At 33.9% G+C, this 27,927-nt stretch overlaps 3 protein-coding genes across 12 annotated transcripts in view; 1 reads left to right on the forward strand and 2 right to left on the reverse strand.

Moving 5' to 3' along the window:
- Positions 1-16,792, reverse strand: part of LOC126927043 (G-patch domain and KOW motifs-containing protein-like) — a 146,181-nt gene extending 129,389 nt beyond the window's left edge. Inside the window, exon 1 of the mRNA XM_050743373.1 lies at positions 16,450-16,792. Within this exon, the coding sequence (XP_050599330.1) occupies positions 16,450-16,589 (140 nt within the window). The 5' untranslated portion in view covers positions 16,590-16,792. The remainder of the gene's footprint in view (positions 1-16,449) is intronic.
- The window catches only part of LOC126927057 (uncharacterized), a 242,472-nt gene that overhangs the window by 205,420 nt on the left and 9,125 nt on the right, over positions 1-27,927 (forward strand). The window contains exon 1 of one of the 10 annotated variants that reach the window (XM_050743425.1): positions 20,649-20,876. The exons of 8 other annotated variants lie outside the window; for them this stretch is intronic. The gene's annotated coding sequence lies outside the window, so the exon portion shown is untranslated. Of the gene's footprint in view, positions 1-20,648; positions 20,877-25,520; positions 26,243-27,927 lie in introns of those variants that run through there. One more of the 10 variants, XM_050743420.1, reaches the window with a different exon arrangement.
- On the reverse strand, positions 18,053-19,475 carry LOC126927030 (katanin p60 ATPase-containing subunit A-like 2). The gene is made up of 4 exons (XM_050743310.1): positions 19,026-19,475; positions 18,674-18,842; positions 18,504-18,616; positions 18,053-18,307 (listed from the first exon to the last, which is right to left on the reverse strand). The coding sequence occupies exons 1-4, from the start codon at positions 19,224-19,226 to the stop codon at positions 18,068-18,070; spliced, it is 723 nt and encodes a 240-aa protein (XP_050599267.1). The 5' UTR covers positions 19,227-19,475; the 3' UTR covers positions 18,053-18,067.

The following is a 27,927-nucleotide window of genomic DNA, read 5'->3' on the forward strand; positions in this document are numbered from 1 at the left end:
GTATGGATGGAAACGCGTTCGAAAAGTAGAACGGAGTAATTAGCGATGCACGATCCCAGGCTGGTGAATATTTTTCCATCGGGAGAAGTCAGGTCGAGCGATACAAGATTTATATGCTCGTTCTGCCAGTTATTTCAAGGTCTGTGACGCGATAGAAAATGAACATAAATGAATAATAAATGTATTACAGCCATAAAGATTGCTTGATGTACGCCACCGTTTTTCCCCTATTTCTCCGATACAATTTTCCTTTTTTTTTTTCTTTGCCAAACACTTTACTAATCGGTACGTATTCGAATTATCCTCAATTATTCTCGGTTGTTTCCGTTTCCTTTGGATTTACATAAGTACTCGTTTGATGTACGTGCAGAGTGAGATAATAACTATTAACAGCTATAAAATAAGAAGCGAAAATACGTTGAAACTCGACATCTAGATTCGCGAGACTTTGCAGAGCTTCGAAACTCTCGTGTTTCAAACCTAATAAAAAGTTGTAGAGGGAGAATTACATTGCGAGATCTGTTAAGGAAAATCGTATCGTTGTAATAGGATTATTTCAGCGAGGGAAATTCCGTGTTGCGTGTAACGCGTTGCAAAGCCATGAGCTTTCTTTCGGGTTAATATACATAATCGCCTTATCGAACTTTCCATCTAAACCGTTGCGCTCACACGTGAATTTTGCATTTCAATCTTCTTACTTGCAGTCCAATCCAGTTTAGTGTGACTAAGCTAAATGTTTCAGCCCTTCCAGGTAGAGTATGTATTATAGAGAGACGTACAACTCTATGAAGGGGAGATCAATAAATTGGGTTATCTTTAAATCACTGACAATTATTTCATCGACACGATTTCACCGACAGCGAATCCACCGGCAATGTCTATCAAAGTTTATTTACCGATACACCGAGTGAAATCACCCACAATCATTTCACCAATATTCTCCTTTGTCGATAATTATCATGCTTGCCACTACATGTTATCGTTGATTATATGTCTTTATTTACACATTCGTTTACGCGCATAACGAGATAAACGAAGAAACGAAAATGATATGTTGTTATGATGTATGTATGTTATGATATGTATGTTATGAAATGATATGTATGTTATGATGTTAAATTACTAATTAACACGAGTTATATATCTACCTACATGAGAGCTTCTAAATATCAATTATATTTCATGAAAGCACACAAGCTATTTTGCTATACACAAATAGAATTATAAGGAAATGTTACGTTCTAATGATTTAACGAAATCTATTCCTCTGTACATTTGACATTTCTGTATTATTACTTGTGTACTTTCTGCTCTTGTTTACGTCATCGGAAGTAAAAATACGTTAAGCGAATCAGCTAATCTATTTGAGCGATTCAATGGCTCGGTCTTCTCTTATGCGACTACCAAGCAGAAGATAAGTTCTTCGTTATATAACATTTTATAACATCCAAATTAACTTTTTTTTCTTTTTCTTTTTCTTTTTTTTCCCTTTTTCTATTTCTTTTTTTCCTTTCTTTTTTTCTTTTCTTTCCCTTTTTCTTTTTCTTTTTTTTCCTTTCTTTTTTTCTTTTTTTTCCCTTTTTCTTTTTTTTTCCTTTCTCTTTTTCTTTTTTTTCCTTTTTCTTTTTTTTTACGTGCAGGACACCAAGCCACTTTTGGGGGGGGGGGGGAAGTGGCGTGGTAGTGAACATCCAAATTAACTGGGGCACTAATTAGCTGAAGCTTCTAGTCAAACCAGGTATCGGTCTTTGTACGCAAAGGCATTCATTACAATCGTTTATAGTTTGAAGAAACACCGTTACAAATTCGTGATATAAGAGAAAGCGATTCAAAACTCGGATTCATTTGTTGGAACGACGCCGTGGGCAAAAGTACATAATGGAAAACTTTCTTCCAAGACCAATTGATAGCGCTGACGTAATTAAAATGTGACGATATTGCCAGCGACGTTTCTCCAAATAGACGACTAACTTATTTAGGAATTGCCGCAACACGATTGCCGCTGGTAATACGGTTAGTAATCACTTTATTGAATTTTCGCTTGACGTGACATCGTCGAGTTCCTAGAGAGATTCTTCTCCCTTGTAAAACTATGTTTCTGCAACGACTGTATTTGTTGAATTACCGTTCGTGAACAAGTCCTTCTCTTTATTACGTGTAATAGATTCTTCTTTTTAAGTTTTAAATTACATTGGTAATTTTCTATAATTTATTACTCGAATATGGTAATTTGTTCTTAAAAAGTTTGCTTTTTCTACAATTATTTTACTACAAAACCCATCAAAAACATGATGTATGTATATATACCCTCAAATATTATCGGTTTATTCTCAAGCTATAGTTCAATTTCGGAAATTGCCAATTAAAATCATAAAAAAAAACACAGAAAGTTCGTTAAAATATGCGATTTTCCAATCAAGATATAGAATTTATTCGAGTAATATAGATTACAGTAGCGATGGTGACGGCAACGATGAATGGACTGATTCTTCGTGCGAAAATAAATTGGAAGCGCAGAACGATGCATTGTTTCAGGGAATATCGATTTTCAAGCATGGTTTTAAAGTACGTGTGCGCGTGTCTAGGTTTGTTAATTAATGCCGCTCCCAGGTTTTCAATATATAAATGTGACACCTACATATCTTTAAGCTTAAAACAATTGGACTAACAATTTCATTAAATTTAAATCAATATTTATCTTTTTAAACGCAACAATATTTTTAATGACAACTTCACATGTAAATCAAGTGCATACATATTCGATCGTTCTTGAAAACCTGATTCTCTGCGAAGAGAAAAAATCCTTGAATAAAGATTTGATCTACGTTTTATATGCTACGTTTTACATCCACCTCTTTTCAGATATACCCCTCTATTTAAAATCATAGATCGTCACACTCTATAGGTATTTCCCTGAAAAGTTAATGTCGTTTTGTATAAAAGCCAATTCAAAGGGGAAGGAAATTCTGCGAAAAATTCTTTCAGATTTCCCTATGTTTGAGCTCGAATCAAAGCAATCTTGTATAATAGGATAGGATGATAGGATGATTCTGTATTATTCCTTGTGTACTTTCTGTTCCTGTTATTTACAATAGGATGATTATGCGTTTAACTTCTCATAGAATCTCTCTGATTCCGTATGATATCATCAGTGTTTTTGAAATATGTTATTGATGTCGTAACGTCAACCGTTTCCAGTGCAAATTCAATTTTGAATCGCAATTTCCATGTTTGCGTGGCAAAAGCGTAAAATCGATAACGCACGCAAACATGTCTTCTTTGCTAATGGCGTACTATAAATATAAATATTTGAATAAATATTGCGAATTTCATATTGCTAAAAGATATATACTATTCGTTCGTAAATAATCGTCGGATCTATATTTAAGTTGAAACTGTTGCATTAGATCTCTTTTCTTACTTAAAATTATTTGGATTGGTAACTTGGATGTAACATGTAATTTGTTCTTCCTTTATAAATAGTGTACAGAAGATACCAATTCAAAGAAATGGAAGGAAAGTCTAAAAGCAAAGAAAATCTACAGGAAGATAAAACGTTCGAGCCTTGCCAGGCTATATAGGATGTTAAGTAATTTCATTTTGACAATGGTCCAACATCATACTATGCATAAATTTAATATTAATATAAGCAGGTTTCATGCCATGTATTACATGTAACGTATAAGCACAAGCCCTGGTTTTAAATGCCTTATAGTAACACCGAAAAGATTATTCAGTTGGATGTCTGACTCAACATCAATATTTTACTTAGAAGATAATACGTCGAGAGCATGTTGGTGGGTGGAATGGGAGATGAATGAAGGCTTACTTCTGTAAAATACGTAAAATGGTAGTCGGAATGAATTTTGGCGCTTGGGGACAGAAAAAGAGCTGACTGATACTGTCATACACCTGAATTTATAAAATTTTGAAAATCGATGTAACCTTTGAACTTTATCGTATTCTGTTTCATAGCACAAATTATTGTTCCCGAAATGTACGTTTAGTGTTATAATATATTTGACCAATGGTTCTCAAATACTAGTTTTGCTAAAGCAATGGTGGAATTGGAGCAATTCTTTCTTCTTTTATTCTTTGAATGACCTGGATTTTCGAGTAGTCTAGTGACGCTTGATCCGTACAATTAATCGATTTCTTTTTATTACACAAGTGCAAGAGATTCCGCGTTGGACGCCGATGTTGCGAGTTCGAATGCCTGGATGAGGTTGGCACTGAGTATTGGTCCGGATCTGATGTGGTTATCGTCGATGGTTCACCTAAACTTGAAAAACATAGTGTATTGTGGACGCTGAGCTTAGTGATGGCAATTGTAATATTTTAATTTCTTTTATTCTATATTTTCGACTTCTTTTTTCGAGTAGAATCATCAATTTTCCGCTTGTACTATCAATTACCAACCAGCCTGTATGACAAAATTCTATTTTAAACACCAAACTCGCCACGAGTGGCTATTTTGTTTACGAAATTAAACGAATTTAATAAATGAAATGGCAAGGAAGGAACTACAAGTGACCGTCAAACTATTTTTATGCTTGAAAAGTAATTCGCAAAGTAATATAAAATAATACTACTGATTTGTGTCAGAATTTTTCAGAATTTTTTCTTAATCTCTTGTTTTTTCCCTTCAAATTTATTATTTATTATTTATTCGGTGCTTTTTCCCTTCAAATTTATTATTTATTATTTATTCGGTGTCACGAAAACCGATTAAATATTAAATATCTTAAATATAGATTGAAATGAAAGCTTGTCAGTTCTCGTTCAGTTGTCACTTCAAAGTTGTTAGTTCAAAGGTTCTCGTACATCATAAAGCAAGGGATCAAATCTTTAACTTATTACAAATTAAATCTTTTATTGTAATTGCGAAACTTATGAAAGTACCAAGGGAAACAAGTAGGGAACATGAACTGCTCAACGAACCAAAGAACGGCTCAGTGACAAAATTAATAAAGTAAGGATCACAAATATTACAACATTACACTCTTACATCACATAATAGTTCTCTGTACAAAAGATATATAGCGAATCGACTTTTCACAACGATAAGAATCAACAGAACCAATTAAGACCAGGCGAAACTCTCATAAGACAACAATACCAGAGGGATCAAATCAGCGATTTTAATCTATGTTACAAATTATAGTTATCAAGAATAATTGCTCTTTTCACGAAAATTATGCTGATGACACACTCACAATGCATTTTATATTTGGTAGTCGGATGTGCTCGTGGCCATCAGGAGTATAAAGACGACGTTTTTAGAAAATGACAGCGCTGTCGGGTTTTAAAAGCTTTTATTTTTTTATTCATCATTACGAAGATTGTGATGGAAGAACGTAATGGGGTAAAATCTGACGATTCCTTAATGAAGAATGCTTAAAGAGATTCTATAGAAAACGGTGATCGTTTCGTTGGGTAGTTCATTCGAATTTTGATCAGGATTATTGAGATAGAAGGGTCGAGAGCTTGGTGGAATATCAACTTTGACGCTTCAACGCTTCATCTCTTTTCAAGCTCACCAGTCACGAATCATGGTTCACTGAATATATCTTTTTGGAAAATCTTTTTTGGATTTTCGTACGAGAAACATGGTATGTTTGACAAGGGATTTTCTTTTGAGGTAATTTAGAGTGACAAAAAGGTCTTTCTGTTAGGTAGCTTGTCGATAAAAATGTTTTATTAATAACGTAAATGGAACGAGTAGTTACGAATGTAAATAGAATATGACCAAATGGAATATATATCTTCTCTTCGACTTTCATAAGCTGAAAGCCCCGTATCTAAATTTTATCTTAATTATTTGAAGCAAAAAGTATGTTTTCTGAAACTTTCGTTTCTCGTGATGAGTACTTTATGATGCAATAAAAAATTTTGTCTGAAAATTATACTCAAGATCAATTTCATGATCCGTTTTCTCTATCAGATCTCCATCTTCCACAGCTATAACAAATAATTTTTTGACACTCTATACATTTAACATCGATTATAATTCTGATAATTGAAACACCGAACATCAATGTGTTTATTCACTACGCCAACACAGATAACAATTAACATTGATATATAATATATATTTGACGATATATATCTGAAAGAATAGAAATTTCATTTAATCGACTATATGACCATACTCGGTTAAGTACCAACAACGACTATCTATCAACCTTATCTTACTTCCTCAAAGATATAGAAAGACTTTAAAAATTTCAGCCATGTGATTTGGTCCTTTAAAATTTAGAAGTAATATAACGATAAAATACCATCAAAACCTTTAAATTTCCAATATTCAAGAGAAACTTGAAATCTCGTTTATTTACTCAGCAACAAAATCTTATTTACCTTCAGAGAACCTATACAATTTTTGCACAGCTCAATATCTCTCCTTTAAACAAAACATCAAAGTATGTTGTTCCTAACTTCAAAGGGCTCAACTCAATTTTTTGATCAATTTCTCTCGTCCTATACGCTCGTTTCAAAGCTTATAATACCATCTACACCTTTGCCTTATGTTCCATCCATGGTTCCTATGCATGCAATTTTATTATTATCGTTCCAAAGGACCTTCGCATTTCTGTTTCGCTCGTGATAGGTATTCACATCTGTTTTACCGTGCTGTTTCATCTTCTGGGAACGATATGGTCGGAAATGATATGATGTTGAATACGCACAGGTCGTTAAACGAGAATTAATTCAAGATAGATTCAAACGGAGTTAATTAAGTGATCCCAATTCCACCGCCTTGGGGGCTGAACGCGTTTTCCTTCCGAACGGTTCGCTCGTGTCGAGTGATGCAAATTTCAGCAAGTGTTTCACCTACGTGTTTACTATTAAATTTATTTCTTATCTATCTATATCTTATCTTATGAGAGTTTCGCCTGGTCTTAATTGGTTCTGTTGATTCTTATCGTTGTGAAAAGTCGATTCGCTATATATCTTTTGTATAGAGAACTATTATGTGATGTAAGAGTGTAATGTTGTAATATTTGCGATCCTTACTGTATTAATTTTGTCACTGAGCCGTTCTTTGGTTCGTTGAGCAGTTCATGTTCCCTACTTGTTTCCCTTGGTACTTTCATAATTTTCGTAATTACAATAAAAGATTTAATTTGTAATAAGTTAAAGATTTGATCCCTTGCTTTATGATGTACCAGAACCTTTGAACTAACAACTTTGAAGTGACAACTGAACGAGAACTGACAAGCTTTCATTTCAATCTATATTTAAGATATTTAATATTTAATCGGTTTTCGTGACACCGAATAAATAATAAATAATAAATTTGAAGGGAAAAAAACAAGAGTTTAAGAAAAAATTCTGAAAGAGACACAAATCAGTAGTATTATTTTATATTACTTTGCGAATTACTTTTCAAGCAGAAAAATAGTTTGACGGTCACTTGTAGTTCCTTCCTTGCCATTTCATTTATTAAATTCGTTTAATTTCGTAAACAAAATAGCCACTCGTGGCGAGTTTGGAGTTTAAAATAGAATTTTGTCATACCGGCTGGTTGGTAATTGATAGTACAGGCGGAAAATTGGTGATTCTACTCGAAAAAAGAAGTCGAAAATATAGAATAAAAAAAATTAAAATATTACAATTGCCATCACTAAGCTCAGCGTCCACAATACACTATGTTTTTCAAGTTTAGGTGAATCATCGACGATAACCACATTAGATTCGGACCAATACTCAGTGCCAACCTCATCCAGGCATTCGAACTCGCAACATCGGCGTCCAACGCGGAATCTCTTGCACTTGTGTAATAAAAAGAAATCGATTAATTGTACGGATCAAGCGTCACTAGACTACTCGAAAATCCAGGTCATTCAAAGAATAAAAGAAGAAAGAATTGCTCCAATTCCACCATTGCTTTAGCAAAACTAGTATTTGAGAACCATTGGTCAAATATATTATAACACTAAACGTACATTTCGGGAACAATAATTTGTGCTATGAAACAGAATACGATAAAGTTCAAAGGTTACATCGATTTTCAAAATTTTATAAATTCAGGTGTATGACAGTATCAGTCAGCTCTTTTTCTGTCCCCAAGCGCCAAAATTCATTCCGACTACCATTTTACGTATTTTACAGAAGTAAGCCTTCATTCATCTTCCATTCCATCCACCAACATGCTCTCGACGTATTATCTTCTAAGTAAAATATTGATGTTGAGTCAGACATCCAACTGAATAATCTTTTCGGTGTTACTATAAGGCATTTAAAACCAGGGCTTGTGCTTATACGTTAGATGTAATACTTGGCATGAAACCTGCTTATATTAATATTAAATTTATGCATAGTAGGATGTTGGACCATTGTCAAAATGAAATTACTTAGCATCTTATATAGCCTGGCAAGGCTCGAACGTTTTATCTTCCTGTAGATTTTCTTTTCTTTTAGACTTTCCTTCCATTTCTTTGAATTGGTATCTTCTGTACACTATTTATAAAGGAAGAATAAATTACATGTTACATCCAAGTTACCAATCCAAATAATTTTAAGTAAGAAAAGAGATCTAATGCAATAGTTTTAACTTAAATATAGATCCGACGATTATTTACGAACGAATAGTATAAATCTTTTAGCAATATGAAATTCGCAATATTTATTCAAATATTTGTATTTATAGTACGCCATTAGCAAAGAAGACATGTTTTCGTGCGTTAAATTTAAAGGTTTTGATGGTATTTTATCGTTATATTACTTCTAAATTTTAAAGGACCAAATCACATGGCTGAAATTTTTAAAGTCTTTCTATATCTTTGAGGAAGTAAGATAAGGTTGATAGATAGTCGTTGTTGGTACTTAACCGAGTATGGTCATATAGTCGATTAAATGAAATTTCTATTCTTTCAGATATATATCGTCAAATATATATTATATATCAATGTTAATTGTTATCTGTGTTGGCGTAGTGAAAAAACACATTGATGTTCGGTGTTTCAATTATCACAATTATAATCGATGTTAAATGTATAGAGTGTCAAAAAATTATTTGTTATAGCTGTGGAAGATGGAGATCTGTTAGAGAAAATGGATCATGAAATTGATCTTGAGTATAATTTTCAGACAAAATTTTTTATTGCATCATAAAGTACTCATCACGAGAAACGAAAGTTTCAGAAAACCCCTGGATCGTAAATGATTCGTTCTTTTGAAAAAAGCTGTTTAAAATTTCTTATACTAATCCCTATACTAATTGTGTATACTAATTGTATTTAGTATATTATGTTATAAATAATGGTTAATATAAGTATCAAAATAAATAGACAACAATTAATTAGATAACATCGTAATAACATAATATAATATAATGGGCGTAATCATATACAGTAAAACTTAGAAAATATGCTCTGGATGAATTCGGTGAAAATTATCCTTTGTTCCGTGGTATATATAGGCAAAAACGAATGGTAGACCGCAGCATAATAGTTTCCAACAACATTCTCAATATTAAGGATATCAACATCTTAGATTTAATCAAAGCCGCTGGAATACGCCAGATATTTCATATCTGACTTAAACATGTACAGTGACGAGCGAAAAAAGTAAACACATAAATGTAAAAGACTAATTTCTCAAGTGATCGGTAAAGATTAGGTAACAGTAACTACAAGTTATTATTAACGAAATGTAATAGTTAATTTTCATTAACATTAATAATGTACAAAACATTTTACAAAAATGGATATCTCAAACCATGTTTACAGTTTTGCACATTAATTATACTCGTCGAATCAAGGTTTCAACATAGGTATTTCGTCCACTAGTACTACTTCACGTTTATTATATCCAATAGAATTAACTACTATTTAGGTAAATTATTTTGTGGAATGGTCAAATAATGCTCTTTTCTCATTATACCTTCGACATTCGCTTTTTACATAAAATCAACGAGCTGTGTTTACACTTTTGCTTGTCACGGCGTATCAAGGAAGATTGAAATATAAAGTAATTCGCACAAAAAAGTAGATATTAGTATTGATGTTATTGTATTCCATATTTGACCTTAAAATATGAATAAAATCAGTCTAAGTATTAATGAAATTTCAAACATTTTTTCTAAAAGAACGGAACTTTCCTTTCTAATGAGCACTATATGATGCAATAGAAAAACAATTTGACACTGAAAATTGTGGTCAAGATCAATTTTGCGTTACACTTATTTAACCAATTTTCATCAAATCGAAGGTGTAGAATGGCTTGAAAAAAATACCGCGATAAATACTTTTTTGACACTTTGTACAAAGGTGTATATCATTGTGTATATCGATACACATACTCTGTATGTGCATATCCGTGGTATATATATCCGTTTTTCGAAGCAAAATGTCATCTACCTGATCAAAAGAGCAAAGCAAAAACACTACATAGAGGGTTTGTTACTGTTAACACTCTCTATTTCCGTGCGTAAAGTATCCAACCAGATATCCAGGAACAGCTTTCAGGGAACGAGATTGAATATTTGATCGAATATATTTAATATGGCAATGTTACGTATAACAATATACGTATGGAATTTTAAAAGTCACGAGGGTTGCAACGGACTCAATTTTAATGTACATTAAACATTTTGCTCATTGATGACCTTACCTTAATTTTTTTCTCCTTCCTCGCTTTCTTCTCCTATGCGAGTGACACAGCAAGATTGATAGTAACAAGCGATTTCATTAAAACACAATCTCCTTTTCCATTTGATGAACACGATACGAGACGAGGGAATGATTTAGGAACACGACTTTCGAGCGGTTTCAACAACTATTAAGTTTCATTTATAGCAACGAACACTGCCAAAGACGTAATCAATAAGATTCGCGTAGGTGCCGTAGATGACGTAGATGAAAAAACGTAGATCAAACGTAAATGACGAAATTATACATTAATTTATTTTAACGCGTTAAAATTACGCTAATGACAGTTGCTCCATTCAATTTGTTCACATATTTGAGCCCTATATGGAACAAAGTGAACGGAGCATCTGCAAGCGTGTTAACCGGACAACGACGAATTTTCACATCTACTCCTCGAAGCTTCACATATATCAATGACCACTGCCGTAGTCATGGACAAACGTAGATGACGAAGTTATGTATTGATTCACTTTAACACGTTAAGATTACGCTAGTGACACTTGCGCAGTACTATTTGTTCATATATTTAAGCCCTATATGCAACAAAGTGAACGTAGCATCAGCAAGCGTGTTAATTGGACAACCACGAATTTTCACATATATTGCACGAAGATTCGTATATAACAATGATCACTGCCATAATCATGGTCAAACGTAGATGACGAGATTATGCATTAATTCACTTTAAAAATTACGCTAGTGACAGTTGCGCCGTTCTATTTGTTCATATATTTAAGCCCTATATGCAACAAAGTGAACGTAGCATCTGCAAGCGTGTTAATTGGACAACCACGAATTTTCACATATATTGCACGAAGATTCGTATATAACAATGATCACTGCCATAATCATGGTCAAACGTAGATGACGAGATTATGCATTAATTCACTTTAAAAATTACGCTAGTGACAGTTGCGCCGTTCTATTTGTTCATATATTTAAGCCCTATATGCAACAAAGTGAACGTAGCATCTGCAAGCGTGTTAGTTGGACAACGACGAATTTCGTTTCGCAAACACGGACACGTGAAACATTTTGAAGTTACGTGGACGCGAGAGTAATTCGTTCCCTTAAATTGCTCGATTTCCATTTCTTTCGCCATGTATATTCGAGTATTGCATTTGAATGGCAGAGCAGTGGGAAGTAACGGCGCACGTCGTTGATATATCGACAGGAACATGAATTCTTTTTTCATAGGATGAATACTTTTTTCATCGAATTATTAAACCGAATCAAGTTTTCAAATCCAATCATTTAATTTCATCGTTTTACATCGAACGTTTCAATCTTTTTTCTTTTAAATACTTTACCTATATTTCATCTCGTTGAATATTCCATATTTTTAATGCTACTACCACTTATTGGTAATTTCAAATATGTAATTATCGTTCTGAAGTTAGAAATTCGAAATAACATTCGTCAGTATATGATTCTACGTTTTATATAGAGTAATAAAAATGATACAATGAGTTTCGGTAAATAACCAATAAAAATTTTTGTTCCTTTTTCTTTTTCTTTTTTTTTTGGTTTTATGTATCCAAGGTCGAGAATAAACTATGTGCACGTTTCCTCTCGTTTCTTGTATTTTTATGAGGAATTCAGTCTTTTTACGCCACAAGAGTCTCAACGTTTTCGTTTTCACGCCTACGTTACGCTCGTTAAACACGTTCCAACAAGACCATGAATAAGGATAACAGCTTTAATGTTTTCACATGTGTTTATTTATTATTTTAGACCTTAAATATTTTATTTACAAAATCTTTATTTAAACAAGTTACCATTGTCGCTACAATAAATCAATGAATGAAATCAGTTTAAATTTAAAATATCATTTCATAATTTCTCGTCACTTGTATCTAAAAACAACAAAAAAACGGTGTATCCACATCGGATAAATTAATACGCCCCGACGCAAAATAAAACCAAGACGCACAGCTCTGTGGAATGCCAACGGTCTAGCGCAACGCAAACTTGACCTAGAACTCTTCCTAAAACACCAGCAAATCGACATAATGCTCATAACTGAAACCCACTTCACCGACAAAAACTACCTGAACATAAACGGATACAAGTTCTACCATACCCAACACCCCAGCGGAAAGGCCCACGGCGGCACCGGAATCATAATCAAATCAAACATTAAGCACTACGAACTTCCACCATTCCAGAAAGACTACCTCCAAGCAACAAACGTAGCAATAGAAGACTGTCATGGTACAATCACCACTTCAGCTGTATACTGCCCTCCCAGACACTCCATCGCCAAAGAAGACTTTGACGACTTCCTGGACACCCTGGGCAATAGATTCATAGCTGGAGGAGACTACAACGCCAAACACACCCAATGGGGCAGCAGACTGGTTACAGTAGGAGGCAAAAACCTCCTCAACAGCATAATAACCAACAACCTCAACTACCTTACCACATACGAACCCACACACTGGCCCACCGACACAAACAAAATACCCGATCTCCTTGATTTCCTCATTAAAAAAAAATATCTCGTCAAGACACGTCCAAATCAATTCCTCGGCTGATCTCTCCTCTGATCAATCCCCCGTGATAGTAACAGTCAGTTCAACTATCATCGAGAATACACGTAATGGCTCCATACATAACCAACACACCAACTGGCAGCTCTTTAGAGAAGTCTTTACACACACAACTTCAGCCTCAACTTCACTAAAAACCAATGAAGAAATCGAAGCAGCCACGGAATACCTAAACACGAGCATAATAAACGCTATCCGCTTCTCCACACCGGCAAAAACGTCCATCAGCAATCACGAATACCCCCAGTACATATTAAAAAAAATAGCAGAAAAACGTAGACTAAGAAGGATATGACAGATCCATAGAACACCGGAGGACAAACGCAAACTAAACAACGCAACTAGAAAACTATCCAAAACTATAAAAAAAACTACAATAATGACCGTTTTCACAAATATCTCGCCAGCTTGTCCCCCACAGCCGACTCCAACTACTCACTATGGAAGGCCTCCAGGAAACTCACGCGCCTCCCACAAATAATACCTCCAAGCCGCCGTCCGCAGAGTGGATGGGCGCGTAGCCCTATAGAAAAAGCCAACCTATTTGCCAAACACTTGACTGAAGTATTCCAACTACATTGCTCCATAGCTGCAGCGGACGTTACCGTATATCTGCACACTCCCTTCCAAATGTCCCCTCCTATTGAATCCTTCACTTCTTCAGAGATCATAGAAGCAATCAGTCGCCTAAACCCCAAGAAAGCAGCAGGTCACGACCTAATAGGAAATAAAACAATCAAGGAACTTCCGATAAAAGGGATTGCACTCATCGCATCAATCTTTAACGCTATCCTCCGCCTTCAACACTTTCCCAAGGCTTGGAAAATCTCACTGATCACCCTCATCCCTAAACCCGGTAAACCAATATATGAAACCAGCTCCTATCGCCCAATCAGTCTTTTACCTACCCTGTCTAAACTATTCGAGAGGATGCTCACGAATCGTCTCCTTCCACTCCTAGAAGAATTGAAAACACTCCCAGACCACCAATTCGGCTTCCGAAAACAACACTCAACAGTAGAGCAAATCCACCGCATAACCCACATGATCAGCCAAACCCTTGAAAAGAAAAAATACTGCTCAGCGGTATTCCTAGACATCCAACAGGCATTCGACAAAGTATGGCATAAAGGGCTACTCTACAAGCTCAAAAAGATCCAACCCCATCCATACTACTCCATCTTAAAATCCTACCTAACCAACAGACAATTCATAGTTAAATGTCTAGGCGCCACTTCCGCAACATTCCCAATAGAATCCGGCATACCCCAAGGTAGTGTCCTCGGACCCCTACTGTTCTCCATCTACACTGCCGACTTACCTATATCAAACGAGGTAACAATAGCAACATTTGCCGACGACACAGCACTATTAGCTACCCACGCAGACCCGGAAATTGCCTCATCCACTCTCCAGCGAAGTATCGACACCATGGAAAAGTGGTTCCAAAAATGGGGTTTCAAAATAAACGAAAAAAATCCTCTCATGTAACCTTCACGCTCCGAAAACAAACCTGCCCCCAGGTCACCATTAACAACACAATAATCCCAAGCAAGGACTCCGTAAGATACCTGGTCATGACCCTGGACAGGAGGCTAACTTGGAAAAAACATATCTCAGAAAAAACAAAGCAACTAAAGGAAAAATTAAGAAAATTCTATTGGTTCACGGGCCGACGCTCCAAACTAAACATACAGAACAAAATAATCCTCTACAAGGCCGCAATAAAACCTGTCTGGACCTACGGAATCCAACTATGAGGAACAGCAAGTAATTCCAACATTGAAATACTCCAACGCTTCCAATCGAAAACGCTAAGATCCCTATCAAATGCACCCTGGTATGTTACCAACGAAACAATCCACCGTGACCTCAAGATACCTACAGTCAAAGATGAAATACACAAGTCCAGAAGCAGATATAACACAACAGTCAACAACCACCACAACCCACTAGTCACCCAACTACTGGACACGACGGACCGATCTACATTTATCATATTTTATATAAAATTAGAAGGGACCTTTAAAAAATTGCATGCAACAACACACTTACAGGTACTCTTGAATTAGTTTTTCTACATGTCCGATTATGTCTTTATATGTATATGTCAATTCAAATTTATTTTCTTAAATGTCCCTTAATGAAAAACTAACACTTCATATTAACTTTGAACTTTTGAGTTCTTAGAATATTCTGATTTAGTCACTGGCTGTACCATAAATTCATTTACAGATATTATATTTCCACCAAGAGCTAGTTTTATTATGAGCCTTCCTGCATCATCATCGAATCCTTCTATTTGACCATAATTATTACTTTGTTTTCCAGCTATAATTTTCACAAATGTTCCTTTCTCGATTTTAACTTCTTCCTCTTCTTTTTTGGAATCTGTATTTTTCTTCTGCAATGCTACTTTGTCTGCTCCAAGACCCATACCTTTTGGTCGTAATTCTGGTATGACAGCTGCTACTAATCTGTAATAGTTAGAATAAACGATTGTGAAATAAAAAATGATGTTCTCTGTTTACTTTCCAATAAGTGATGTATTAAATACATATAATTAATTTAATCCAGAGTAAAATTCATACTTTTCATTCCAACCAATTCCCTTTCCTGGTTGCCATCCCATTCCCCTTAACATTGCTACACCAAAAGCATCAATAGGAATTTTTTCATAATCTTCTAACGTAGACTGAAAAATACAAAACGATATTTATAATATGCAAATGTAATACATCTGTGCATTGCACATCAATATGTTGATAACGTACCTGTTCTTTGCCTCTTAATGATTCATCTTCTACTAAAGGTTAAGTTAAATCATTTGTTTTAGTTTCATATTTATTCTTTGACTTAAGTTCCTCAATGATTTCTTTCGTCGATTGCTCTTTTAAAGTAACAACTTTATTTTCACTATCTTCAACTGGCTCTTTCTTTATTGATATTATTGGCGATGTTTTTCCATTAGATAGCTTTGATTTTGCCTCGTTAACACTAGCGTCTCCTACCTTTTCCTTATCTGCCTTCGGAAGGAAAATGTCTGCATCTATTTTATTAAGAATTCTATCATGCCAGGTTTTTGAACCTAGTAATGGAATAATTAGAGGTTCATCTTTTTTTTCTTCCTCACTGAAATAAAAAAATTGTTTTCAAATATATATATTCCGCTATTGGTGATTTTTATAGGTTAGGTTGAGGTTATATGTTTCTTGATTATAAATTTTACTTTTTGAACTCACCCTATTACTTTAATACCTTTCTCATCAAGGCATTCAATGTAATCAACTTTCTTTTTTTCTTGTGGAATAGCATTTTTTAACACAGATTTCTTAATAGATTTCGCAAAACCGAAGGAAATCTTCTTTCCTTCTTCGGCCATTTATTTGTTATTTTAACACTGACTTATAGATCAATACACATGTATATACTAGACATAAAGATTGATGTCACTTGAATCTATGTACATGAATCTAATATCTTATTATACTTTATTAATCTACTCAAAATTACTTGCACATTACTAAAATTTCATTCCGACAATGTATCAAGCGCCTGAATAAGTGACATTAAAGTAAACATATATCAAAGAGGAAACAAGAAGAACTGACGCCTATGGTTTTCTATGTTACAGAGCTAGTGCTGCACCATACGGCCAAATGCCGAAGGTGGCTTATGCTAGTATATACCTGCCTATACGTTTCAATGAGAAAATCGATATTATGTGTTCATGTGAAAATTCACATTTCCCTAGGAGCTGTATTTTGATAGATTTAAGCTTCTAATGGAGCATTTTAAACGTATAGAGTATACTATGAAGTAGATAGTAGTGCGGATCATTTTGTATTCATAGAAAATTTGAATGTATAGAAATGTACAAAATGCTCATGATATGCAAAAATATGCAAAATATTCAAAGTAAACCAATCATCAAAAAGTTTAGAAGGTGAAACAAATTTCTTTAATAACACCTAGATTAATTTTTATTTGTTAACAATCCCATATATAACCATAGCTTTTTCCCGGCGCATATACGCGCCCATACATGCGTCAATAAGATAAGAGGAAATAAAAGACACATTATCGATAAAATACACTAACACATATGTAATACGTGGATATATTACCACTCAGATTACACATATTATATATTATAAGGGAATATGTATACCACGTATATATGTAGAACGAATATTTCAAACTTGTTTATAGCCCGTGCGCACACATAAATGCACGCACACGAACAATTTTTCGAACGATAATTATATTAATAATTTATAACCATTTATATTTTTATATTTTTATATTTTTATATTTTTATATTTTTATATGATAAGCATTTATATTTTTTAAAATATGTTCTTATGGCATACATATTTATTCCACGCTTCATATCTATCCACATCCGTAACTGTAGGTGACATTGTTTTTTAACAATTTTGCTATTATTTCATAATTCTTTAATTCATATTTCAAAGTCGTAACAGATGTTTCTTTTTTTTTTTTTCAAGTTTTTCCCATATTGGACTTATTTCTAGCAGCCATGCTTGCTTACAAAGCAATTTTATATCCACGCAAGAATATTTTTCAGTAGATTTTATTATGTGGTTTACAATATCCATATTCTCTAATAACTGGTTGCTAAGGTATAATTTGAACATACCAAGTCGAGTAACTTCATTTGGTAATGATACGTATATTTTCTTTTCAAGGCATCTGCGTAAAGCTGCATCAATGTCCCTAATAATATATTTACAATAAATATTATTGTTCTGTTATATTAATAATAACAAAGGAATATTCCGCACAACACAATAATTAAGATTAAGATAATGAATAATTATGATATTAAGATATTTTCTACTTAGAAAACATTGAAATAGCGTGATATACATAGCAAGGGCAATTAGTTACAGCCAAAAGAACTACATTAGAATTTTCGTTAGATACTAATCCATCCAATCTAGAAAGAAGTTCTGATCTGAATCTCTTTGCAGGTTCAGACAATGTACAGTTTACTCCTTTATTTGTGCCTATCCAGTCAATCTCATCGATAAAAATAATTGTAGGCGAAAAATTATAGGCAAGTTCAAATAAAACCTGTTCAGTTTAACAAATGTATTTATTATTTATTAAATATTATATTCAAAATTCCTTAAATTCATTGTTTCATCACGAACGTAATATCATTTCGTTTTCCAAACAACTATTCTATTTATATATGAATGACGACAAATAAAAACAAATCTTTTTAAACCTAGAATCTCTTCTTCATAGACAAAGGAAATCAACTTACACGGATATACTTCTCGGAATCGCCTCTCCATTTGCTCACCAATGAGCTGGCCGTTATGTTAAAAAAGGTGCATTGGCATTCTGTTGCGACTGCCTTAGCCAACATCGTCTTCCCTATTTCGTAATTTATTGTAAACCTGTACGGGAATGAAATAAATACGTGTATCTTACCTGTACCAGGTGGTCCGTATAGCAGAATACCTTTCCAGGGAGAAAATGGGCCATTAAAAAAGATAGGGTACTTAAGGGGATACACAATGGCCTCCTTAATAGCAGATTTACATTCCTCTAGGCCTACAATGTTGTCCCAATATACATTTAATTTTGTCAGTATGATTTCCTGCGACAATACAAAGATGAAATGGCGCATAATCTCCGTATTAATTTCCGTAAGTGTTATGTAATTCGTTATTTAAAGCTTTACTGAAATCCCCGCGTCATTGATATACAGTGGATTGTTTATCGATAGGTATTTTATTTTTAAAAAGCTTTACAATACGTATATTAATCGAAAATAACTTACGCATGAAATGTCTTCAGCAATCTTCCGCAATTCCGGATTGTCTATATAAAGCCTCCGAGCCCGTTGCAATATCTTTGATTGCGTGGATTGTTCCATTGAGACGTTAAATAGCTCTTCTGATGAAGCTCCATCGCTTTCATTGGCGAAAATTGGTGTCACTGTCATTGCGAGATTAATATCATCCGTAGCATCACCCGTCATCTTCTGTTGTACATTCCTCCCTTTCACAGACTCACTTCTCGTTTGTTTGCTAACAGATTTGACACGTTTTACTACTTCTTCGAAGATTGAATGATATTGTAATCGATACGTTGAATACGTTGAGAACGTTGAATAGTGTTAAATAATTTAAATTCTTACACTTTGTTCGCATTTGTCATTTCCCTCGTCTTTATTTCCTTTTCAGTTATTTTCTTGCACAATATAGGATATTTTTGGAATTTCATCTTGTAATAATAATTTTCATATTCTGTAAGAATAATTTCAAAATCGACGTTGTCGCAGACTCGATATTTCCGAGGTAGACGAGCTTCCCGGATTAATACATCGCTAATGTCTACATATCTAAAAAATATAATTTTTAATTCATTGAACAAATTTTATGCTATGAGTACACACTATACGATAATCATCAATTAACTGTTTTATTTCTAGGTAAGACAGACAAAAAGAATGTACTGTCTATTTATTATTATATAAATCCTCGGCGATAATTTTTTGCCTTCTGCTTTTTAATTTCTAATTTTTAAAGTTTGAATTTATATATTTTTTCATTTATAACTAGTTAATCTACATTATCGATTGAGTTATTCTATAACTACTGAGTTACCGATGTCGATTTTCAAATTTTGGTTCCTTCCCCTCTTTCCGCACTAATTTCTATTTCGATTGGTCGCCGATATTATTCGAAAAAATTGCAACTAAGAAGATATCTAAATATATACACATAATATAAATATATAAACATAATTTTGTTATCTACTATCTTGATACGTGCAAAGATAAATCTTAATGATATATAATACAGCGTAAATGGTTATAAATAATTAATTATTGACAATAATTATAAGAATTATCGAAAGAAAAAATCATAGATACTATGTGCGAGTGTAAAATATCACAAAGAATGAACAACAATTGTGAAAAACGCAATATGGCAAATCAATGACAAAACACACTCATGACTGTCATGGAAGTTCCAAAGTCTAAAATCTAGAATATTCCTTACCTCTTTTCGCAAATTATGAGATATCTTATTTGTGGTACCTTGCAGCGATAAATCACCGTTCATTGTAATAGTTTTAAATGTGATAATGATATCCTTGTATTGACTATCGGTTTTCGATAGTTACGAGAATTTTCGTTTATTACTTTGAGACAATCCGTCACTTCCTTTCTCTTATAAAGTTTTCCTTCAACTCCGTTGAAAACTGAGCATCAAACAGGAGACGAACGATTTGTTGTCATGGCGATGTTGGTTCACACATAAGCAGGGTGCGAATATAATGATGGAATAGTCGAGTTCTGTCTACTGTATAGTAAGATGGATGCGACATGGAAATAGAAAGAGAAGGCTGTATATAGGCATTTCCTGTCCTTGTTTAATTAGGCATGCACACTAGTGGACACTGACGGCGCTCGTTTACCGTCGTTACATATTTCCGGTACAAGTACGCGGGCATTAGAGAAGGACGGAACGGTCTCTCTCTTTACCCCTATATCGCGTTTTTAGTTCGCTCACGCGCTCTGTACTTATATCTATTACATTCCCACCATAAGCAGCGGCCGTGCCAGTGACTTACAAAAGTTTCGAACTCGCGGACGTTTAATCACGTTCCCTACTCCGAAGGGGTAAGTACAAAGTTGCTCGTCTCAGTACTCTTGTTAGAAGTTTTATCATCTTTTTCATTTCGTGGCTACAAGTTTTTCCAGGAAATTCTTATCGTTTTACAAGGGCTGTGGGACACAGTGACGTCAGCTATCGATCATATACGCGAATTTGTTGTAAATTAATTAGGAGAATATCTGGAGTTGTTTATCGTTGCCAGCTGTAAAATATTAGAATTTTTCATTCATAATTGTCATATTTTCGACTCTTCCGTTGCCAAGACCATCTTGAAAGATTTTTGGTATGTTCCATCACCCTTGTTAAAAGTGTGCCCATTGGTTAGCTATATTGATTTTAAAAACCAATACGTATATCAAGTTTATTATCTAACAGAAACAAAGAAATTCGTTTTATTAACGAATTTTCGATGTTTCTTCTCAATTTCCTTTAGCATCGAACGAAGAACATTATTTGATCAAACGTTTCATCGTTCAGATTATATTTCGTTTAAAAAGATTGAAATTGAAATCGAGATAAAATCAAAAAGTATCCGTTGTTCTCGAACATTCTAGTATTCCTTCGCCGCCCGGGAGAAAGACAGGTATGAAGAAAGAGGATATTTTTTTTTATTAACTTTTTAATATTGATATTTCGACAAATATTGACATGTGCAGTGAGAAAATCGAGTGAAATTTTCAAGAATATCGTTTTAATAATTTGTGAAACGAATTAGTTTGGTTTTTTCCATTTTTATTAGTTTCCGTCAGTGCTGATTGACGCGCCACTCCAGTTTCCATTTCCGTTTCTCGAAATTTCCTACGTCCTTGGTCTTTGGGACTCTTTGCCCAGGTAACTGCATTGCTTCTGGGTACGTCTTACCGTTCGGGTCTCTCGAGCTTTCGGTGTCAGTTGTTACCGTTGAAGGAAGAGAAGCTGGTGACAGATATTATCGAATAAATCGTTTATTCTGGAAAAGTTCGAGTAAGTTCGTTCTGTTTGAATAAATCAAGACATGGATCAATTTTTATCGTATCATCGTGATTCGCCATGTCGTACGTTTGGTTTCGGGATACCATATGTTTTTCATTTGGTACTTTTAATTTGAAATTTTACGTCTATGATCGTGACAGGAAGACACTTTCAGTGAATTATAAATATTTCAAATTATAAATTATAAATATTTGTTATAAATTACAATCATACTACGGGGAAAAGCGAAACATATGTTTTCTTGTGGAACATGTGATAGTAAATTATTCGAAGCATAATAATGCTTAATTAAACATCTATACGGTAACATTTACGGACGAATATTGTGGTAATATTATCGCGTCGCTTTAATCTGGCATTTAATGCTTTGATTGCGGTCTTTGAAATGGCATCACAGATGCTGGTATAATATCACACGAAAAAGAAAGGACCAGTGGTTAATGTTGCAAGTGCACCAGTGCGTTGCAGCCATCGGGCGTGGCTTTGACGCCGGTGCCGAGGAGCGGCGCAGAACGTGTTCGATCGATCCGCGAACGCAGCCCGTGCTCATACTGCGACACAGTTCGTTTCAGTTAGTCTCAGTCGCTGTTTGCCCGTCGACAGCGTATAGTCGCGCCGGGTGACGATTATTTTTTCTTTTTTTGTTTCTCGATAATTCTCTCGCAACACTCGTTCTATACGTACACCATCAGTTTATCGCGTGATCATTGTTACCGCTTCCCCTACCTTGTCACGTCCTTCAAAGAAGATTTTCCTTCAGTTTTTTGTTGTTTGGGGAAAATTCATCGCTCGGACACATGGATTTATCGACACGAGGGTTTATCGAGGCATCAGCGTGATGTACTTTTCAAGTTTCATATTTTCTCTATGATACTTTCTAAGGAGAATTTAGAACTCGAAAGATATCAATTTCCAGGAAATATAGGTCTTTATGAGACCATCGATAGGTTTGAATTTAATTAACTCTCTTATAATTGGTATTTCAATTTTTTAATTCCTTAAATTTAGCTTTCTTTATGCTGTTAGACGATATAACGCAGGCATTTTATGATATATCGAATATATTCGTATATATTTTACTTTATACATTCGATAAATTTCCTTGGTTGGCCGGCCTGCAACCCACATACGGCACTTAATAAAAATTTGTTTCGTTAGAGGTCGGTGTTTGTTCGTCTTCGTCATAAAAATGTCATGACGTCATATCATATCACAAGGGTTCTTCTGAAAGCTAGATATTCGATAACAAGATTAATGGTTTTCGGTAGCTTGTAATGTCAAGCTTTGAACTAGCGGGATCGCCTTGCTGTCAAATCGCCATTCAGCAGCGACCATATTCTTTAACTACGTTCAAGACCTATATCACGCTACAGAAATCATCAAAGGAGGATAATTGCAAGTTAGTTGCCTCTTAGAAACGAGACAGTTGGTTGTTACTTGTTATCCGTAGTTGGTAGTTGTTCTCCTTAGTCGCCACATATTATAGAGACGACATTCATAGTCACCAGTTGCCTTCGCTAATAGTTTCTTGTTGTCTGTAGTTAGTTCTCGTCATCGCTATGTATTCCATCAATCACGTAAAATTTAACATATAGGATTTTATTCTTTTTTATTCTTTCTGTAGGAAGATTCTTTAAGTAATATGAATTTAAGTAACTATTTTATGATACAATAAAGTGGAAAAACGATTATTTTACGTAACCTAATTTTTTAAAGAACTTCGAATTTAAAGGATTCAGATAGATATCTTAAACGTAATTAAACCCTCCATATCGTAACAAATTGAAAGAAATTGCGCAAGAAAGTTAATACACTTAATGCATAAAACATATATTTAAAATCCAAATGTAGGCGTTGACGCGTGCGTGCTACATGTTCGAAACGTTCGTTACATCCGCGATAAAATTTGTAACGACGAAGAAGCTTAACATATGGTGTGCTTCAAGACGACAGTAAAAAGTGTTGGCGGATTTTTCGAAATTTCTTCCATTCTTAATAAAAATATATTGTATAAATATAGTAGGATTTTTCAAATTTAAATAGTTATAATGATTTGAAACTTTACAATCGTACGGTTCTGTTTTATCCTTTGAATATACCTGTCATTTTCATATCTCCTTTTAACTAAACTAAATATTTGGAAATCCTATAATTTGTACACTTCTATTTGTGAATAAGATCGATGAAATTAAAGCGTAACTATGCTTTCAATAATGGCTTCGATGTATTGCTCACCATTATGGCGGATTAACGTCTCTAAGTGATCGACCTTAATCACTAAATGGCAGCCGCGATTCAGTGGTAGAGCCTTACACATGACGGACATTGCAAGCGCTTGTAAGACGTCTATTGTGAAACGTTTCCAATAGCATCGATTACGACGACGGTGAAATCCGAATAGAAATATATATCGCGTATCGCTTCAGCCTGACATGTCTTAAAATAGAATCACAATTTTTCGTTCTTAAAAAAAAAAAAAAAAAAAAGAAAAAAAGTCTATAAAAATTATATGCAAATAAAATAGATAAATAGATAAATGGTTGTACAAATTTATAAAACAGATATTACAAATATACGTAAATAAATTATATATTTATAAATTGTTTGTTTAAATATCTGTTTGTTTAAATAAATAAAAGGGATATTTACGACTTACAATGAACGTAGTCCTGTTTTTAGTTTTAAACAAAGCAAAAACGGATAACAACTTTTTAAAATGTAAAACTCAACGCAACAGTGGTTTTTTTTAATTAATCAATAACGTTCAAAGTTAATTAATTTAGAGTGGTTTGTACATTTTGTATGCTCGCCGTATTTTAACGTTTGATGTGTAACGTTTGATGTAGTACTTGATGCCCGAAAAATCGAAAAATAATTAACTTTGATCGTTTCGTCGAATTTACAAGTGTGTATATTCGTGTGAAATCCTATGTGCTTGTGTATGCTGATGTGAAAGGCGGTAATATATTTTTCTTTTTTCGATTATTGTTGTCAACTTTTGTGTGGAATAAATCAATTCCGCGAATAGAAGTGCAATCAATACAGCTTACTATGAAATGATAGCACAACAACAGTACATATCGCCATTGACGTCAGCTTCACAAAATTTCTCGAGTATCGAGGTCGTCCATTTGGGTTAATAATTTATTTCCAAAATGCCACAAGCACGAATATCTTATGGAAATCCACTGTATTTCCACTGTAATTTTTAATAATCAGATTCCATATTGTATGCTACGATTCGAGGAAAATCCGCAGCTAATTATTATCTTTGCTGCCTTTAAATACCATAAATAGTCGTCCGTAAATTTTAAAAGATTTTCTGTGCCATACTTATATTGTGTATTTTAGTCTTAAGGTGCGGTTCGTGTTCAATTAATCGAAAGTGATGAAACTGTAATGGGTCACGATAGTCAAATATTAAAAATGGTCTCGTTGGCTACATTTAAAATCTTTGCGAGATATATATGCATAGTACGTTGCTACTAGCAACGGGTAGCGATGAGCAATAGAGAACAGTACCTTCCTTATCTCGTCGTGATTATGTACATAACAGTAATGCAAAGTACTCGTACTGAATATCTTACAACATCTACATAGATTTTCAGATTTGTTTCGAATATTACCAGCATAACCATGATAGTAGAATTCTGTTACAGTATTAATTCTATAGTGCCGTTATGCATAATACAGCCCTAAAATGTTTCTACAAATATACGAATATTTTCGTCAGCTACTATATTCCAACCATGGCTTATTATGAAAGGAAATATATAACGAAATTACTTGTTTTTTTAGACTAAATTAGTTTAATTTGAATAATTTTAGTAATTGTGTAGGATCGAACAACAACTTATCATTAGCTTCACTCGAGACTTGATTGCACGTAGCAACGTAATTGCGTTGGAACTGAGGGTAGAAAACAATGTCAACCGTTAGACGCGTCCGTCTGGCGAATGTGTAACGCGTGAATAATAGATGGCGGCAATCACGTGAACCCTACTTATAGCTGTTTCGGCTTATATCGTAGCATTCAACCTAGGGTAAAACGATAGGGATCATTAGAAGTTGAAAGGCCGGCTGATCAGCCTCATTTTGTTCCATTTTTTAATCAAGCGATGAATCGACAAATTGTACAGATTTCGATGGTTATCACAGTTCTCTGGGAATTTTCAAGCGCGGTTCGTCGAATTTAGTCGGATTGGCTACAGACTCTTTTACGAGCAGCTTGAAACTCGATCTAGTTTCGAGAAAATGAAAAATTCGTTTTATCTCTTTGCTTCCCTGTTCCTTCCTTCCTCTTTTTTTTGCTTTTTACATTGCGTTAAGACCGGCTAAATAATATTGATTGCCATGGACGTTGGCTGGTTCAAAATCACTGACATCGACGATAACAAAAGTAAGTTTGATGATCATTTATCTGAGCCGGTGTTATTCGACTTGAGCTCTGCACATTTGTTAATATTATTCTAGTAGGGATGAGATACTACAAATTTTAAATAACGTCGATTAAAATTATATTATAAAAATTATATTACATTAACGTTTAGAAGTCAATAAAGTGGAAAGAATTACGCGAGATAATGTAAATATAAATTATATTACAAGGAAACAATACGGCTAGGTAATTTGAAACATTCTGGCTAAAATTGCATTCTTTCAAAGTTAGGACGTACAGTATTTACAAAGTAGATTAAGTATCAAATGGGGTACTTAAGAAAATTCATGTTATCATTCTTTAGTAAACATTTTCAGGTTATAGCCTTCTGCAAAAGCTGCTTTACGTTACGTTAACGTATTCATTATTAATATTAATCATATTGTTCTTATCTCCTAGGGGCATAACAATCCATTTTTATATTGTGTTAAAACTAAATTTCTATTAGATTGTTGCAAAATTTTCTTTCGTTTTAAAAAGAAATGATAGATTTTTTGTTTTATGTTATTTTATATTAAATTGGAGAAAGGTGGATCGCACATAATTCAATAAAATAATATAAAACAAAAAATATCGTACATCTATCATTTCTTTAGAAAACGAAAGAAACTTTTGGAACAACCTAATATTTCTCTCCAACGACACTTCTACGATGTTAAAATACTTGATAAAAAAATTTGATAAAAATATTAAGAAATTCTAATATTGATTTAAACGTATCGATTTATTTACTTTTCGCTGCCAGAAATTGTTAATTATGATTTCCACTTAAAAGCGTATTTCATATTATGAGGATAAATGATCAAATTCATCTCTAATATACACGTTAGAGAGTCATTTATAGCTGCAATCCTGTTTACCGCTCATATTCCTGGAACTCGATAATTCACTAGGCGATTGCTTTAACCGTGCAGAATACATCCATAAATAATTAATCGCTATTAATATTCCATCGACTTTTGAAAATCCCTGACGTGATCTATTTCACGTGATGAGAATACGTGTAAAGTGAGGTTATTGCTTGATTATCTTTAGTCGAATAAATCGAGTGATTCAAATTATAATGCGGAAGAAAGTCAAAACTATGTATATTATTTTTTTCAATTTTTATGTATCATTTGACGGAAGGAAATTTCGTAAGTAAGGTTCACCTTCTTTAATGTCAATGATTTTGAGATATGTTATTAAGCTCCAAATTCTAAGCGATCTTCTATATATATATATATATATATATATATATATATATATATATATATATATATAACATGCGTATAATAGCCAAAGTTCAACTGCCAAGTATACGCTAAGCTTTTATTTTCAATTTATGCGATACCACTATGTTTCATGAATTTATTTGCTAACGGTATTGAAACAAATAACAAGCAGAGGACGAACTATCCGTGAACTGTTTTGCCAACGAGTACGCTTCCAATATTTTCTGTTTGAGAAAACACACTTGCTGCTGTTGCAACTCCAAATATTTTTACAGCCGACGCTTTTGCCATGAATCATCGGCTAACATATAAAATAGAGAAAAGCCATAGTTGATTGTAATGGAAATTTAGAAAACCTGAAACTCGATATAGAAGGGAAAAATAAAGGAAAGGAAGGGAGAGATAATTGGAAGCTTGGGGCCAGGTTTAATT

This window comes from Bombus affinis, unplaced genomic scaffold (genome assembly GCF_024516045.1).
Source record: "Bombus affinis isolate iyBomAffi1 unplaced genomic scaffold, iyBomAffi1.2 ctg00000070.1, whole genome shotgun sequence".
NCBI lineage: Eukaryota > Metazoa > Arthropoda > Insecta > Hymenoptera > Apidae > Bombus > Bombus affinis.

Coding starts and splice junctions, on each gene's coding strand:
- LOC126927030 (XM_050743310.1), bottom strand. CDS start 19,226: ATGACGGGTGATGCTACGGATGATATTAATCTCGCAATGACAGTGACA. Junction 18,843..19,025: donor TTGCTGAAGACATTTCATGC/GTAAGTTATTTT, acceptor GTATTGTCGCAG/GAAATCATACTGACAAAATT. Junction 18,617..18,673: donor ATACGGACCACCTGGTACAG/GTAAGATACACG, acceptor ATTACGAAATAG/GGAAGACGATGTTGGCTAAG.